The sequence below is a fragment of the Vanessa tameamea genome, chromosome 23, assembly GCF_037043105.1.
Source record: "Vanessa tameamea isolate UH-Manoa-2023 chromosome 23, ilVanTame1 primary haplotype, whole genome shotgun sequence".
In the NCBI taxonomy this organism is placed as follows: Eukaryota; Metazoa; Arthropoda; class Insecta; order Lepidoptera; family Nymphalidae; genus Vanessa; species Vanessa tameamea.
Window position 1 is genome coordinate 7896163 of NC_087331.1, and position 18820 is coordinate 7914982.

The 18820-nt window shown below is 35.6% G+C and overlaps 1 protein-coding gene across 1 annotated transcript; it reads left to right on the forward strand.

Moving 5' to 3' along the window:
- Positions 1-800: 800 nt before the first annotated feature.
- On the forward strand, positions 801-18184 carry LOC113397795 (structural maintenance of chromosomes protein 5). Its single transcript, XM_026636261.2, has 19 exons — positions 801-977; positions 1069-1210; positions 2531-2719; positions 6106-6326; positions 6579-6825; positions 7317-7524; positions 8277-8424; positions 8806-8947; positions 9850-10213; positions 10553-10682; positions 10978-11113; positions 11515-11721; positions 12952-13035; positions 13739-13960; positions 14680-14789; positions 14957-15074; positions 15586-15743; positions 15946-16063; positions 17065-18184. The coding sequence occupies exons 1-19, from the start codon at positions 907-909 to the stop codon at positions 17200-17202; spliced, it is 3153 nt and encodes a 1050-aa protein (XP_026492046.2). The 5' UTR covers positions 801-906; the 3' UTR covers positions 17203-18184.
- The last annotated feature ends 636 nt before the right edge of the window (positions 18185-18820 follow it).

Here is an 18820-nt window from a genome sequence, read left to right on the forward strand (position 1 = left end):
TCCAACATAGCTACCAACAACGTCACAAATAATCATAAATTCCGGAATAGCACTTGGGGGTTATTGCCCTAACTGGTTTATTTTAGCTTTCGTTATTTTATATTATTTCGTTTTGCCGCCCAAACAATGCTGCAACAAATCGTCCCAGTTCAAATTTTTGAAGATTGGCTGAATAGCCTCCAATATTTCCTGACGAAGAGGCGATTTATGGCGTTATTCAGAAATATCACCATTTGCAACCGGGCGCTACCATGAACACCACGACTCGGTTCCTTCCGGTCAATCGTCATTTGTGGCTCACTGTCTGTGGATATTTTATGTTTGAAATTACCTGCCTTATTGCCTTGAATAGCGAAGCCGTAATATGTGCTATTCGATATGCCCAGGAACGTTACCAATTACAATCACCGTCACCAATATACCTGGCGACCCTTAGGTCCCGCTGCGCGGGATCCCGAGCGTCGCGGACCGCTGCACCGCTCCACAAAATATTCATTATCTAATGTCCCTTAAATGAATGGTACTGGTATTTAAATTTATTGCCCACAGCATGTTTTATGATTTTTGCGGTAATTCATAACAGTAATGGGTAACAAAGACAATTATTAAGTTGGATATGATATTTTAATAAAATATATAGTATAACTATAGACAGTGAAAGAAAAACACCGTGACTATATTACAACTACGTTAAGATTGTAGTTGCTTCAAAAATTTGAAACGAAAACTGAATAGTGGCAACACATTTTACAGTGTATTCTCTTTTTATATTATAGTTTGAGTTTGACATTTAGTTGTTATTTGCTATGTGAATCGTTATGAATTTGGAATCTGAGGTATCAGTTCAAATTACTTCATATGATTTGATTATTTTTAATATGCTATGAAGTTTTAATAAAACTTAAAATGTCTTCTGTTGTTAATAATAACGACGTCACACCAGGTTGTATATACAGGATATATCTTCAAAACTTTGTGTAAGTAAATATTTTGCGCGCCATTTCTAGAATTTTGATTTCATAATATTTTATGAACGCAATGCTTTATTATTATTATTTTTTCTAACAGGACATATAAGGAGGTTGAATTATACCCAGGTACGTCATTAAATTTAATTATCGGTCCAAATGGAACAGGAAAATCAACCTTTCTTAATGCTATTATATTGGGACTCTGTGGAAAAACTAGCATTATTGGAAGAGCAGAAAAAGTAGGTTTATTTATCTATTTATTTTTCAAGTGCTTTATCAAGTTTATAACTTAGTCATAGATTATAGTGTAGCACTGAAGTAACTATTTTTTGTATTAAATGAATAATTGATTGATTGAATTCAAATAATTTGTTAGAAATACATTAATAAATAAAGCAAATTGGTCAACACAATATTATATAGATGCTAATACTGGTTGACTTTCAGGCCAGATAAGTTATATATTATTGTAGTTAACTAACATAACTTTGAATTTTAAATGTTGGAAAAGAGTAACTACTAAGTTTCTTGCCCATTATTCTCAGTAGAATGTACATTCCGAATTGGTAGGAGCCTTACTTACTTACTATATTTTTGTAAAATGATGATTCAAAAGTGTAGAATGAGATTGACATACCTCTGTAGGACAAAAGTCCCAAAATTAAATAAGGAAAAAAAAAACTGTAAAAGTACTTAAGCAAATTATGTTTTGATTTTAATTTATTTTCATGTATTAAAATATGATCAAGGTATATATTTCAAGAAAATACAATTTTTTTATGTGAAAATAAATAATCTTGCTATAGTTTGAACTTGCAATTCCAAAACTATTCTATTAAATTTTTAGTTAGTTATGTATACTTATATTAATGCAAACATTTTCAACATTCATCTAAGACAATCCTGCTAACATTAAACATGTTTGTAGTTTGTCATAAATAGATGCCGAGCCCTGCCTAAGACCAGACAAATAGCTAGGACCTACTATCTTGATTTCTGTTTTAGTTTTATTATATTTGTATTTTTGGAATGAAAAACTGTTACATGGCTAACACTAGAGTGAAATTATCACGTTAGTAAAAAGCTTTATGCCACCAATCAAAATTTTCCTTTCTTTTCTTTCTCCCTGTCTATTTGTATTATATATGAATTATTTAAACTATTTTTTTCTTATTGTTTTAATTCACAGGAGTTTTTTTATAACAATTTTAGCATTGACATTTAATTAGTCTCAAATGTTAATAATTTTATTACGTCAGTTATTTAATACATAATATATAGTTAAAGCAACTTCATTCCAACAGAGTATTCCACAAAAACATTTTCTTCTATTGTTGACATGCAAATGAACCTCTTATAGAAAGTGGCTATTACTACCCATAGACATTGATATTTTAATAAATATTAACAGTCTCTTACAAAGTCTAAGTATCACGAAACATGGGACCAAATCACACAAAGCCTGTCACTGTTACTGGACAAGTTTTTTCATCATTTTAATTCAGTATGGCCTCTTTCGTCATTGTGAAAAATATATATTGATTTATATATTTATGTAGGTTTCAGATTATATAAGGACTAATTGTGAGACTGCTACTATTGAACTAGAGCTATACCAGGAAAAAGGAAAGAATAATGTCATTATTAAAAGGACTATAAATTTACAAGATGTGTCAACGTGGAGCATTGACAATGTAGCCGTTAGTGAGAAACAGGTTCAGGAACTTATTGAAAAATTTAATATACAGGTATGGTACATAAATAATGTAATTAATAATAATTGCTTGTTTATTATTTTCCCTTTCTAATATTATTATTTTAAAAATAGAATCGAATTCGTTTTTTTTTTAAATATGTCAAAACAAATAAATACAAGATAGGCCATAAAAAAAGTTTTCTAAAACAAAAATAAAAGAGCAGACAATAATTTGTACATAGAAATTATCTATCTAAAAATATTTTGTTTTCTTATTCAACATAAAAATAGTAATCCTTCGAGTAGTAACATTTAAGCAGCACCCGACTGTTGACCTTGAATATTCTATTTTGGATTATCATTAGTTTTCTTGTGTTTGTGATTCATAGATGTAAATTTTTGAAGTGAATATAAGATGTATGTGTAAGATGTAAAACCCAGTTTATTTAATTTTATCTTCAATAACAGTATATATCATATAATCACTTGGCGATTGGGCTTTGTGCCCGTCTGGACAGGTACCACTCATTCACCAAATATTCTACCACCAAACAGCAATACTTAGTATTGTTGTGTTTCGTTTAGAGGAGTGAGTGAGCCAGTGTAACTACAGGCAAAAGGGGCATAGCATCTTAGTTTCCAAGGTTGGTGGCGCATTGGTGATGTTCCTTACATGGTTAATATTTCTTACAACGCCATTATCTATGGGCGGTGGTGACCACTTACCATCAGGTGACCCATTTGCTCGTCCGCCTACCTATATCATAAAAAAAAAACTCCGATAACTTTTACGACATTACGACGACGATTTTATAATCTTTTAGATTTCTTGAAGATTTGTATAACAAAAATGTCTAATCAAACTCTATTATTCAATATAGAAGCATTACGTTTATCGATAGTCAATTTAAACACTACCACCGGTTCGGAAAGGAAAATACCTACACCTGAAAAGGACCGGCGAATGAATCTCAGCGGGTTTTTTTATACGAGTTAATTAAACACATAAAAAATTTATGACCATTAAATTCAGCAAAGATATTTAAAGCTGTTTTTTTCTGTAATTTAAACAGTACTAGCATGGAAAATAAGTATAAATTTTAAAGTTACTTTTTTGGGTGAGAGCCGAGATGGCCCAGTGGTTAGGACGCGTGCATCTTAACCGATGTCTTTCGGGTTCAATCTTCATGTGCTTAATTGGTGTTTATAATTCATCTCGTGCTCGGCGGTGAAGGAAAACATCGTGAGGAAACCTGCATGTGTTTAATTTCAATGAAATTCTGCCACATGTGTATTCACCAACCCTCATTGGAGCGTGGTGGAATATGCTCCAAAAATTCTCTGCAAAGAGAGAGGAGGCCTTAGCCCAGCAGTGGGAAATTTACAGGCTGTTAATGTTTGTTGGGTTCCTTTATTCCTACATAATTTCAAGTTTGTTTGTTAATACATTCAAATGTTATGTAATTTTTAAAGTGGTGCGGTCTCGTTGTAATGTTGTAGCACGGTAAAATCATCTGTCGGCTAGTTTCATTGTACTATTTTTTTCTAATCTGAGTAATAAAGACCTCGCCCGAAAGTACACACGAAAACGCCATTAACTTGATAAAATTAATTAACTAATTGCCATTTTTTATTAATGAATCCATAATGGAATACAAACATTTTATAACATTTATTACAGAATGACGCATAGTTTTTAGATCTATAGTGTTATTATTATTAGTTTATCTCGTTTCGCCAGTTTTATGTGTCGTTGTTAGAAAACGTTGGAAACATTTCCATAATCATGGATGACCCGTATTATAATGTTATCAGACTATATTTGCTTAGCCAGGGTCGGATTTAGACATCCCTGGGGCAATAAAGAACATCTATTATTATTTTACAAATAAATTGAACGATTTCTTCAGTCTGGTAATTAAAGCAAATTTAATTCCTTATGAATCTTTTATATCTTTGCTTTAATACTTTAAAAAAAAAAATGTCCAACATGTTGACATAGTAAAATGAAAGAATACTTGTATTATCATTGAAGGCATGCTTCATATATATTACCCTAGTTGTCGGTAAAATATCGAAAGGAGTAAAAACGTTTTTGGTTATTGCAGCGCGATTCTGTAGAAATCACTTCGTATCTCACTCGTTGAGTATTGACAACCGACTTACAGAGATACGCCATTTTGATACGTGTATCTTATAATTTTAGTTATTGTAGTCCATGTCGTATATCACATTTTGACCTTTTAAGCTCATTGTCTATACCCTATGTTCTACTCTTATTTTTATTGATAACACTAAGCTTGTCAATCGATGCCAAGCAAAAAATTGCGTTATTTTTTTTAGATAGACATGTTGTTATAATATGTCAAAAACTATTGATTTGCTAAGTTTAAAGGTCATCTTCATAAAATAAATTTATAGCCAACAAATGATATGTACTTATATATATAAAAAAACCGCACACTTCATTTATCTAAGCTTAGCTAAAATGTTACCTTTTAAATATAATGTTTACATGTTTTTTTTTAATGGTAGTGAGATATTAAGCGTAATTATAATAACTAGCTGAACCTGCGGTTTTACCTGCACGAAATTTTTAGAACATTACTTATAGCACGCAAACCGTCATTCCCAAATTTTACCTCCTCCGGCTGAATTAAAAAAAAAAAAAGAAAACTTATGTCCTGCCCTGGGATTCAAACGCTCTCCATACAAAATTTCATCAAAATCGATTCAGCATTTTAAGCATGAAGAGGTAATGGACAGTGTTACTTTCGCATTTATAATATTAGTATATACTGAGAGGCGATTAATTTATTTCACCAATATTCTATCCCTATTTATAAAATATTACTTGGTGGTAGGGCTTTGCGCAAGCCCGTCTGGGTAAGTACCACCCACTCATCAGATATTCTACCGCCAAATAACAGTACTCTGTATTGTTGTGTTCCGGTTAGAAGGGTGAGTGAGCCAGTGTAAGGTTGATGGCGCATAGGTGATGTAAGGAATGGTTAATATTTCTTACAGCGCCTTTGTCTATGGGCCGTGGTGACCACTTACCATCAGGTGGCCCATATGCTCGCCCGCCAACCAATGCCATAAAAAAAATAATTGTCATTTTTGTTAGTTCTGTAATTCCTTACTGATATTATAGATGCAATAATGCTTAAGATAATCTGCTTACTTTCTCAACCAATCTGGAATACAGAATTGTATAATTATATATGCGAAAGAAACTCTGTCTATCTGTATGTTGTACTGAACCGAATTCGGTAAAGGTTGAAACAAGCTTGAACTCCAAGGAAGGGCAAAAGGCATATTTTTATGTCTAACACCTGACAAACAACCAGTAAAACACGAGCGAAGCCGCAGTCGACTACTTGTTTATTACAAGATATAATTATATAATAACATTCGTTACCATTTTCTTTTCAACAGGTGGATAATCTCTGCCAGCTTTTACCACAAGACAAAGTGCATGATTTTTCTGATCTAAATCCAAAAGAGCTCTTGAAAAGTACGCTATCAGCGGTTAAAGGAGAAGATAGCGTTAAAAAACTCGATAAATTGATCGAAACAAGTTTAGAACAAGAAAATTTGAAGAAAAGTGTAAACCAGACTGTAACTCAACTGAGTAATCTGAAGAGCGACAATGAAAGGTAAGATCACATGTTTAATTTTATAGTCTACTAACTGAATCTGCTTTACCCCCGCGAAATGTATAGAGCACAAAATCCCAAACATCGTTTTACACCCTTACGGGTGGAGTTTCCCGAAATCCACTATGAGGAAGCTTCTTGCCAAATTTTAGGTTTGTTGGTGTTATAATTTCTGAGATTTCGTGATTAATCACTGAGTGGTATTTCGCTTTTTTTTTTTTTTTAATTTTATATGGAATCGTTTGTTTACAGGTTAAGGGCAAAAGTCGAGGTGATGAGAAAGAGAAACGAATTCGAAGATAAAATACAAATTTGCGAACGGAAAAAAATGTGGTTGGAAAGTAAAGAGCTGAAGGAGCAGGTCAGCCACCATGAGTCTGAAAACAAAAATGCTATTGCTGCACTTAAAAGATGCGAGAATAAATTAAAACCAATTCAGAATAGTCTGGAGAACGATAAAAGATCCATCACTGTGATGGAACAGCAGAAACTAGCAACGGTTAGTTTTTCTTTTTTTTTTTTTCAGTTTTGTCAAATGTTGTTATGATTTGGATATTCGATAAGTTAATTAGGTAATTTTTTTTCCGATATTAACTAAAAAAAAATAATAATCAAACTAAAATATACTATAACAAGTACCAGAAGTAACCATCAGTTCGGAATGTTGATTCTGCTGAGAAGAAACTCAGTAGTTATTCTTTTCTATTAAACTATATAAGTTAAATTTAATGTATTAATATTCTATTCTGCATGTTAATTATAAATGCTGTTTTTTTTTTATCATCTATGTAATATTTCATCGGAGTAATAATTTAACACGATTTTTAAATTCAGTCATGTGTAATGGTAGTAATTGTGAACTTTTATTATTATTACCTTTAAAGTTTTATTAGAAAATATACACACGGGAACAATATCTTGTGGTACCTGGCCGGACAACCTCGCAGAAAGCAACCACCGATTGTAGGTTCAACATATATTTCCTTTCAGGTCAGAGAAATCGAAAACTTAAAGGAGTTAATCAAGAAAACAATAGAAACGCAACAATCCAAGGAGCACGTTATAAGAGATGCCCAGTTATTGTACCAGGAAAATATTGAAAGGCAAAATAATAAGGAACACGAACTGAGCGAAGCGAAAGCGAAACTCGAGATGTTGATTAATAATAAACAGACATTGGAATCGAGAATGGGAATGGGTACGATATATTTATTTATTATTCTATATTAACTGTCTGCTTAGCTCGCATCATAAAGCTGTGGATCGTGGCCGGACCAATATATGGGTGTTTCAGTAAATGTATCTTAAATTTGGAGTAAGTCGTCAAGCCATTGGTCTTGGACTTGAAATCTCTCCAGGACTGTTGAATTGCCGGTCCATCGGTTTATGGGAGTGTAGGAACACTTGTGGGCTATTTTCTTAGAAGTTGAAATATATATGTATATAATATATTTTTAAATTGTAAAGAAATTAATATGTGTTTTATTGTGCACATACGGACAATATTTATCGTTTTTTTTTTTAACTTTGATAATCAATCCAAACAAGCAGAAAGGCAAACAGCAGTATTCAGTATTGTTTTGTCTCAGTTTGAAGGGTGAGTGAGCAAGTGTAACTAGAAGGACAAGAGATATAACATCTTAGTTTCCAAGGGTCGCAATACATTGGTGATACAATGGCGATTGAATGTAAGGAATGGTTATTATTCTTACAGCGGCAACATCTATAGGCAATGGTGACCACTTACTGTTAGGCGGCCCATTCATCCGTCTACCTAGCAATTTTATAAAAAAAAAAACAAAAATGAATCAAATGGAATTGGAAATTTGATTGCCAGCAATATAATCAATATTGACAGGAGTTTGAACGGAAGTCAATCTCCTACACAACAGTAATGATGTTTGTAAAATAACTTAGTGGATATAAAAAAAATCGGAATGATCGTTTCAGAAAGTGATTTACAAGCGGAGCTGCAGCAGCTGAAACAGTCAATAGGCAAAACAACTGCCACATACGATATCGCCAAGAAGAAAAAACAACAAATCGAATATGAATTGTTGCATACGATCGAGTCACAGATTAAATCTTGTACCAAAAGGTATTGAATATAAATAATGCAAATATATTAAATAATGATAATTATCTATTTTATGAGAACGGAAGGCAGGTCAAATTGAAGTCTTCCTTGCAGTGTCTATGACCACTTGCCATCAGTTGAACCATTTGATGGTCGACTTTCTAAAATAAATGGCAAACAAAATGGATGTCACCGCCGAATTTGCAACTCACTTGTCTCAAAATTTCGCTTAACAGACAAAGGTTTCCTCACGATGTTATTTCCTGTACCCCAAATTATAAGCGTTATAAATTAGATTTATTACTTAAACTAATTTTAATTTTCAACATCCAATTAAAATCAAAGAGAACTATTTAAAAAAAAAAATATATATATAGATTGGAAATTAAATAATTATTTCAGATTAAACACACTCCGAGATGTTAACAATGAACGTTTACGCACGTTGGAAAGATACCACAAGGACACGTATAAGGCTGTTGAATGGTTAAGAGAAAATGGCCATTTATTTAAACATCCTGTATATGAACCGATGATGTTACTGGTGAGTTCATGAGCTCAAACGGTAAATTATATCTAACTACTAAACTCATACTAAATTGGTTTATACTTCAGACTCGACTCGACACAACTGGATATTTGTTAGTTTAAAGAAAAAAATTCTAAAGAAATATGTATATATATTTCTTTATGTATACTTGTGGACTATGAATGTGTTCAAGTATTTAATTTTTATTGTATTATCATATTTAAGTACTTATCAGAGAAATCATGACAGTCAAGTGTACAGTTTTTGAAAAGTGCTTCTGTTATCGGTAATCAGGACACGTTATTCAGCTCGTTAGACGTGGGCTCGAGATTTTAGCGTATTATTATATTTTTTAATTTAATATAATCACTTGCACTTTTTAAGTAACGTGTTCCGAGTTTGCCCAAAATAAAATTGAAATATACATATAAGCACCTTCGAACAGAGATTTACATACCGGTAAAATACAGTAACGTTATCTTTGCAAATGCGAGATAACGTTACGTTCTAGAGAAACGAAATATAATAACGATATTATACAAAGCTTAGCATGTATAAAACGTTATAATTTCGTTACGATAAATTTGTAAATTTTAATTTAAACTTCACTACGTTGCCAATTCTCATCACGAATTCCCCGAGCGAGTTACTTAGTAGACCGATCGCATCCCAGCTCATAAGTCGCGCGGATTCGCGCGCTTTTGCGAATGAATAGGTTCAGCAACGTCGCGTCTCTTTTTTTTTTTTTTTCGTTATGTATCGGTACGTTAACGATATCCTGGTGTCACTATTTCGATCCGATACTCGTAAGACGTCATGCAAAAGATAGAAAACGATATGTCTATGTGATATGTGATATGTATGGATTACATCTAGGCATCGAACGAAGTACAAATGTAATCGCCCCCCCCCCTCAGATAAACTTCACGGAGCCGAAGTACGCGCGCTACCTGGAGGCGACGGTGCCGATGCGCGACCTGGTGGCGTTCACGTTCGAGTGCAAGGACGACATGAACCGCTTCCTGCTGGCGACGCGGCGCGAGCTGGGCCTGCGCGCCGTCAACGCCGTGTGCAGCCGCGCCGCGCCGCCGCCCGCGCCGCGCGCGCCGCCCCCCGCGCACCTCGGCTTCCGCTGCTACCTGGCGGAGGCGCTGCGCGCGCCGCCCGCGCTGCTGCGCTACCTGTGCGCCGGCTACGGCCTGCACCGCATCCCCGTGGGCGACCGCCACACCTACGAGCACGCCGACCGCGTGCCGCCGCACATCACCTGCTTCTTCACCGGTGCGTGCCGTCGGCCGGCTTGGCCTCCGTTGTTTAAAATTATCAAATGTGCGCCTGAGCGATGTACGAAAACATTTTTGTACGTGTCGACTGTGAATCGTTCAATTTCTCTATAATACTTGTCGCGCGGCTTCGCTTTCGTTTTCCCTGCTGGCTGTTCTTGGCTGTCCTTCCCTGGGGTTCGAGCTTGCTTCGTACCAAATTTCATAATTTCGGTTCAGTGGCTTGGCCGCGATAGAGCGAGCGAGACGAAAATAAGGAGTTACTTTCGCATTTACAATATTAGTACATAATATGCAAGATAACGACGACGAGTAGTGAACGTGAGTCGCCCCGCAGAGAACCACAAGTTCACGGTGCGCACGTCGGCCTACAGCCGCGAGGTGTCGAGCTCCACGTTCGAGCTGCGGCCCGCGCGCCTGCTCGCCAACACGCTCGACGTGGACCAGATCACCGCGCTCGAGGCCGAGTGAGTACCCGCGGCCCGCGTGTGCGCGCGTGCGTGCGCGTGGGCGTGCACGCGTGGGAGTGACTTTATTTTGTGAATGGAATTGTATGTTAGCTGTTAAATTACTCATTATTTTACTGAATTGACCATACATTTATTAAATTACGTAATTATATTCCATTAAACTCTGTAGTAAACCATGTGCTATGTGTGTAAATGTATACGGCTCATATTTCATTGCTGAGGGTCGCTTTGGCTCGTTACAGTACTGCAGACTGTCTGGATTTTTGAATATGTCATATTTTTTATATTACAGGCTAGTAAAACTTGAAAAGTTGAAAAAGGAGAAGGAAAGTCAGTTAAGTAACGTACAAAGTCAACTGACAACCCTTGAAGCGCAAGAGAAAGAAATCAACACGGCGAAAATTGATATCGATAATGTTATTGGAAAGGTAATTTGTATTTATGTTTGGACTGAGATATCATAATTTTGTTCAAATGTATAAATGTATTAGGCAATGTTTTTATATGTATTTATATTTGTTTTTATATGTTACCGCGCCGTGATGGCCCAGTTGCTTACAATACATGGATCTTAATCGGTGACTCTTGAGTTCATAACCAGGGGCAATCACCACTGAATTAATGGGCTTAATTTGCATTTATAATTCATCTCGTGTTCGGCGGTGAAGGAAAAGGAAACCTGCATGTGACTGACGAAAATCTGCCACGTGTGACCTTCAAATCACATCGGAGTATCGTGGTGGAGTGAGCTCCGAACCTTCTCAAAAGGGAGAGGAGGCCTTTCCCCAGCAATGAGACTTAACAAGCTTTACTATTTTTGCAAATACAGATGGTCAATTTATCGGCGTTGATACGTCTCCAAGAAAGGAAAACGAATGACATAGCCAATGAAAGAGCTGTAAATACTGACCATGAAAGGGCGCTATGCAAGGCGAAGCAAAAAGAAGCTGTTTTGAAACAGTGCCGACTACACGATGAGTTACAAAAAATTTTCAAGAAACTGCATCAGACGGTTCTAAAAAGGAAACTCATTACGGTAATATACATATTTTTAATGGTTTTTTGTTCAGGAACGCTAATTTCGAGGTTTCTTTTATATAATTGGTAGGCGGACGGGCAAAGGGACCAACTGATGGTAAGTGGTCAGCACTGCCCTACATAGCTGCATAGACATTCCTTACAAATAATAACCATTATTTACATTACACTATATATGTCCCTTTTGCTGGTATTTACACTTACTCACTCACCTTTCAAACGGGGACAACAGTACTAAGAATTACTGTTTGGTGGTAGAATAATGTTAGTATGGGTGGGTCTACTTCAATGAATATTAAAAAAATTTAAACTACTAAATCTATAAATATTACGTATTATTAAAAATATATATATTCTTAGCGAATCGTGTAGTGCTTCATATATGTCGACTTCGTCGTTTCGTTGGAGCGGTCGGACGGCACCAGTTCCAATCTTTTTATTAGAAGCATTTTCAATTTGAAAATGTAAAAGTATTGTTATCTGGCTTATATTTCAAGAAATATTACCTGCAATTTGCACACATATACTATATGTTCGTAATGAACAAACGTGTCCGCTGGCAGCAGCTACTTCTCACTCGGGGTGGTGCGAAGAAAAAGGCAGCCAGTGCGTGGGAGGACATAACAACTCATAACTATTGTCTGGCATCGTTTCGTCAATGCGAGATACCTTACAAAGTCAACATCGTGAGGTCAATTTTTCCCAATATTAAACGAACGAGATCATTGCCAGTATATAAACTGACGGCTAACTATAAAATTAACGGCTCCTGAAAATTTTAAGGCTGACTTTTAGGGCAAAACTGATCTTTATTTAGCACTTACATATATTTGTCTTAGGGTCCAATCGATGCGAAGCGTGCAGATTAGTGTCGTAAGAAGGAAGTTTTACCAATCTTTATGCCATAAAAGTGTTGACTTGACTTTGACGTTGCGCTAGTGGCTAAATATAAGGCATACACAGATCCCGAAGTTCCGGGTTCAAATCCCAGGTCGGGCCAATAAAGTGTGTATACTCCCGTGACTCGGTCCGCACGTAAGGTTGCTAGTGCTTGAAATCTGTCCGATCGTGTTGGATTTGCCGAATTGATAACTTTAATATGTCATGCGTAGTTGACTGATCTCCCTTGATATTAGCCACCGTAGCCGAAATCAGTCAGGGTGACAACAAATTCAGTATTAGCATTTCATATTTACGATATGTCGACAAATATGTTTTGTTTTTTCAGATAAGATTAGAAAAGACGAGAGGAAATATAAATGAGTATAAATCTAAACTCAGAAAGTCTGAAGGTGAACTTACAGAAAATAAGGTAAACTTAAAAAAATACTTCTTTCGATGTAATTAGAGTAAAATTTCATAATTTTTGTGTACATGTATTGAGTTAAGGTTTCTGCCGTTAACGGAAATGCACGTAGAATTTAAAATTTATTTCGCACGTATGCTAAACGATAATAAATATATTTCTGCATCTGACGCCACTCAATGATTAATCTATCCTAAGGTATATATAAAGTAACTCTCCCATTTTCTTACACTATGACAGGATATCTGTATCAGTTGTAATGAAATTAACATTATGATAGCCCTGGTACTTTTTCAACGATGACGACAAAAGAGATTCTATATTGACGGAGTGATAGGTAATAAAACAAAAATCAAAAATGAAAATATACTTTATTCAAGTAGGCTTTTACAGGCACTTTTGAATCGTCATTTAACAAACTATTTAAAGTAAAGCTACAACCGTTTCGGAATGTAGATTCTACCGAGAAGAACCGGCAAGAAACTCAGTAGTTATTCTTTTTCAATATCTAAAAATACATGTCATGTTAGTTAAATACAATTATATATGTATGTTATGTCTCCTGCCTGGAAGTCAACAAGCATTAACTCCACGCTCCACTCCACAATAAATCAGTGATTGCAAATATGATTGAAAAATTAGTTTGCTTAGCATTAATTTAGATATTTTTACCCATAGTCATATTATATATATTTAAATTGTTTTCCAGGAGCTGGTAGAGAGCAAAGAGAGGGAGATAAAGCAATTGAATTTGAAAGTGAACGAGATTTTAACGAAATTAAAGAGCATTTGTAATAATAAACTGCCCAACGATCGTGACTTCCCGTATACTGAACAGTTCAAAGCCCTGCCGTCGACATTGAGCCAGTTGCAGGAGCACCGCTCGGAGCTTGAGACACGAATGAACGCTATCAACCCAGGAGATGCACAGGTCGCTTCATTTATAAAACTATAACTTTATTCTTGGTTTCTCATATGAGGACTTGAATCTCATATTAGATTAACATTTCATTTATAAAGACACGTCAGCAAATAGCACACCTGGTAAGTAGTCACCTTCGTATGTAGACACTTGCAGTGCAAAAATTTAAGATAGGCATTCCTTAGACTTGTCAATCGTATGGAATAGGTATGTCTATGGTTTGTTTATCTTTACTCCTCTCTTGCCTTGCCTCTTGGAATGTAGTACGGAACGTCTGATGAAGGAATGACTGATGAAATGAAAAAAAAATGTTAATAGTATTTTTTATTTTTACGGTATAGGCGGACGAGGGAGCACGCTACCCGATAGCAAGTGGTCTCTAACGCCCACAGACAATGACGCTCTCAGAAACATTAACCATTCCTTTAATCGCCCATGGGCCACCAACCAGTAACTAAGAAGTTGTGTCCCTTGTGCCGGCAGTTGCACTGGCTCACTCACCCTTCAAACCGGAACACGACAATGCTGAGTACTGCTTTTTTTCGGTAGAATATCTGATGAGTGGGATGTCCAGATGTCCTACCCAGACGGGCTTGCACGAAGCCCTACCACCAATTAAACACCTTATTTGGTTATTATTATTAATAATAATAGTGCTGTGGTGCAGAAATTTTAGTTCGTAACGTACCGACAATATATTCTAAATACTAATTAATTACTAATTTTAGGCTATCAAAGAATATGAAGCGAAAGAAAGACAAATAGCTAAATTAGAAAATCTAGAAACAAATTTAAATAACCAAATCATCAAGTTGCAGAACAAAATAAATCAATTGAAGTAAGTTTAAGCAGATAAGCTCCTGTACTTTAAGCTATGTTTGTTATGATGTTGGGATTGTGACGTCACAGTATGCTATTATTATATGAAAATATTTAATAATATGGAATACAGTATCATTGCTCATATTTTTTAAATGAAATAACAAGATTTTTTTTTTATTTCAGGAGACAATGGCTGACGGATGTCGAAGAATTGATAAATAACATTAACATCAACTTCAGGGAAATGTTTAGAAGAGTAGATTGTGCCGGCGAAGTGAAACTTGAGAAGGGCGAAAAGGAAGTGAGTGAATCGTTTAGGACTTTTATCTCAGTGGTAGATTTTGTAATGTTAATATATTTAAAAAGTGGTGGTAAGTAGGCACCACCACATAAACATTGGCGCTGTCAGAAATATTAACCATTCCAAACATAGCCAATGCACCACTCACCTTGGGAACTAAGAAGTCCCTTGAGCCTGTTGTTACACTGGCTCACTCACCCTGTAAAACGAAACCCACCGGAGCACAGAAAACTAAGTATTGATGTTTGGCGGTATATTATCTGTTGAGTGGGTGACACCTATCTAAATGAGCTCTCACAGACCTCTGCCACCAAAATTTTGACTTATTCATATTTTTATTAAAAGCAAAATGTAATTTATTCCGGCCATATACAAACTTTATCCAAATTAAATAATAAATTCATTGACAATATGTTACTGCCTATTTCGGATAGAACCCACGGTACGCGGTCGACTCTTCAGCCCTTCATCTATCGATAGGATCTCCCTCTGACACGTCCCGCTCCCACAGGACGACTTCAGCGCGTACGGCATCGGCATCTGGGTGAAGTTCCGCGAGAGGGAGGAGATGATGCAGCTGTCGCGTCACACGCAGTCGGGCGGCGAGCGGGCCCTCACCACGGCGCTCTACCTGCTGGCGCTGCAGAGCCTCGTCGCCGTGCCCTTCCGGTGAGCGCTCCGCCTTGTAACCCTCACCCTCACCCTCACCGTCGCAGGTACACCCCTCGCCCCAGTCTCCAGGTACCGTCACCGGCACAGGTACACCTGCAGTCTACCGCTACGAGGTCGCCGCCTCTACCTTTTTTCTCATATCTATTAACCCTTTCTGTATCCTCTCAGGCTCTTTGTGATAAAACATTTCTTCTTGCAGATGCGTAGATGAAATCAATCAAGGCATGGACACCGTGAACGAACGCAAAATGATACAACTGCTGGTCAGAGAAACGACAGATCTACAAAACTCACAGTACTTCATGCTCACACCGAAGGTAACTGTTACCTGCCCGTCCGACTTCACGCCAATTGAATCACGCGCTAATAATTAAATTATTAATTAATCTTTACGTGATAACTAACTCAGATATCAATATTTCATTACGTTCTCTAATCATAGTGTTAAACTAGCAAGTTATTTTATTTTTAATAAAAACAGAAGTATTGTTTTTTATAACATGGTATAAAAGAAAGCCGCTTCCCGCCGTCTGTCTCTATGTATGCTTAGATATTTAAAACTGCGCGAAGGATTTTGATTGTTTTTTCTTAATAGATAGAATTATTCAAGAGGAAAGTTTGTACGTATAAAACATGCATAATATATTAGATAAACATTGATTATTTTGATAATAAATGAGCACTTAATTATCGGTACTTCGACAAGATGCCGTAGTGAGCTGTTAGCGTTTTAGGAGGCAGTGTTAGTTTAATTAAAAATCTACCTTATTTTTGATCAAGCTGTTTGATCGAATTTAATTTTGCAGCATTAAATTGGTACAAAGTCACTCTGCCCAATTGACTATTCTATACTCTATTCTAACGATAAGAGGAAAGAAGCCAAATAAACAATATTTGACAGCAAATTGGTTTCGATAGCTTGATTAATCTATGATATTCACTATGGATTTGCGAAAAAATGGCGTTTTGAACGCCGACGAAACTGTTATATCGGAATTTTGAAAGTAAAATTAAAGTGGAAATAACTAGTTAAGTGTGATAGTGTTGTATTATAAATAAAGATAATTAATCATAAACTCTTAGTAGTGCACAAATCACATGAAATATGTATCTAATCTAATGTTTGTTTATCATTTTTAGTAGTTTAGTAACGCCAAAATAATAAGTATTATCGTTTCCTCATAGGTCTCTCGTGAATCCTATGTTCTCAATCTACCGTTTTAAATGTCCATATATTTTTGTAACTTTCCGCTTCCAGTACAAAAAAACCGTAGAGTGCGCGGGAATAAGAAACGAATTAATTAATTAATTGTTCCAGTTACTGCCAAACCTCGAGTACAACGAACACATTATGGTTCATACGATTATGAACGGGAAGGAGATCATGAATTACAAGGATTGGAATTATTCGTCGTTCCTGAAGAAAGCGCGATCGTATCGTTTACCTTCGAAATAGTTTTATTTATAGAGTCGATACATTTTAATATATATTATGATCACATTGTTATTGTGTTGTAATTCGTTTCGAGATGTTTGATAAGTGATCTGCTATTGAAATGTGAAGCTTTGTAATTGCTGTGTTTAGTTAAGTTAGTTTTATATTAGGTTTTGTATTAACAAGTGTCCGTCTCAGTGATAATTTAATCAAGTATTTATTATATTTTATGTAAAGTGTTCGTGCAGAACAATTTCTGTGCTAATTCATGTCTATGAAACGGTTCATCAGAATGTTTCACTACGGTTATAATATTAACTCTGCACATATTATTGTTAGACAGTATACATGTATAAATTCCAAAGATTGAATAAGTTTATTTTTACTAGACAAATAAGTTTTTTGTAAATAAGTAACGGCTGTTTTGAATGAACATTATGTTACCACTATGATAATTCGTAATATTTCGTGCCATCCTTATTATTTTATGTAAAGTACCCGACACACGACCTCGCTTCGTTCATTCGGTGTACGTAGATATAGGAATATTTGTATTTTTGAAAAACTAAGAAGCTCTACAATCGTACGTCCGTCTAGCTAGGGTACCGGATTGGGGGGGGGGGGGTAGTGCTCGGTAGTATCAAGTATGGCCTGTTAGTCGTGCTTCACAGTTCTCGTATTTTTATAAGTCACATATACTTATTGACTATTTGTATTGATGTTAAATTACATGTATAATCTTGGACGTAACGTGTCGCAGGTACGATTCTCTTTCTGACATTTTTGTATATAAATATTTGTCCCAGACTTGTCGTCCTCCGTGTGTCTATAATCATCTTTGAATATAAAATGGTCTCGTTTAGTGTATAAATAATTTTATCGCAATCTTGTGCGGTATTTGTTATTTACATGTGACTAGTTGACTAGCGACGCGAAAATGTGTGACGTAGGAGATAGTGACGTCAGTGGCAGCCTGTCCGGATAGGCAGTGCTATGTTTAAAACCGTATTTAGCGTACGTTCTGAAATGCTGATCGTTCAAGGTCATCTTATTTGTAACTAAAAATGAATGTTCGTCCTCTGTGCGTTCCTAAACCAGTTGTAATGAAACTTTGATGAGTTGTTCTACACAGACACGAGGATCCTGGTCAAAAAAATACAGACATTTTTATTTGTATGTCGCGTTCAATATGAACGTTTTTAACGGGTAGTTAATTTTAAGTTAATTTTAATCTGAATGGTCATTGGTCGTTTGCAGCCGATGTCAATAGCTCTACGTTATATAAAAAGTAATATTTTTAGTGTATTGGAACAATAATAGTATAGAGAAGATGAAAAACATATCTTATTACTGAAATTTAAATTAAACATTCTAAGTAACTATTAAGGTTACCTATAAAATACATCAGTCTGCGATGTCAGCATCGAAAGAATTTAACTGTTACCTGGTAACCCAGAGGGGGTTAACGTACTACACTCCAAGTACAAGTTTAATACTTACGAATATTGATACTGTTTTTTAAAATCACGCTATCGTATGTTCGATGGCTTCGTATCGTATTCGTATATAGATTATCCCAGTATGACTCATAAATATATGGGTTTTGTGGTTTCTCATAAATTGCACTCGTATAATTAAT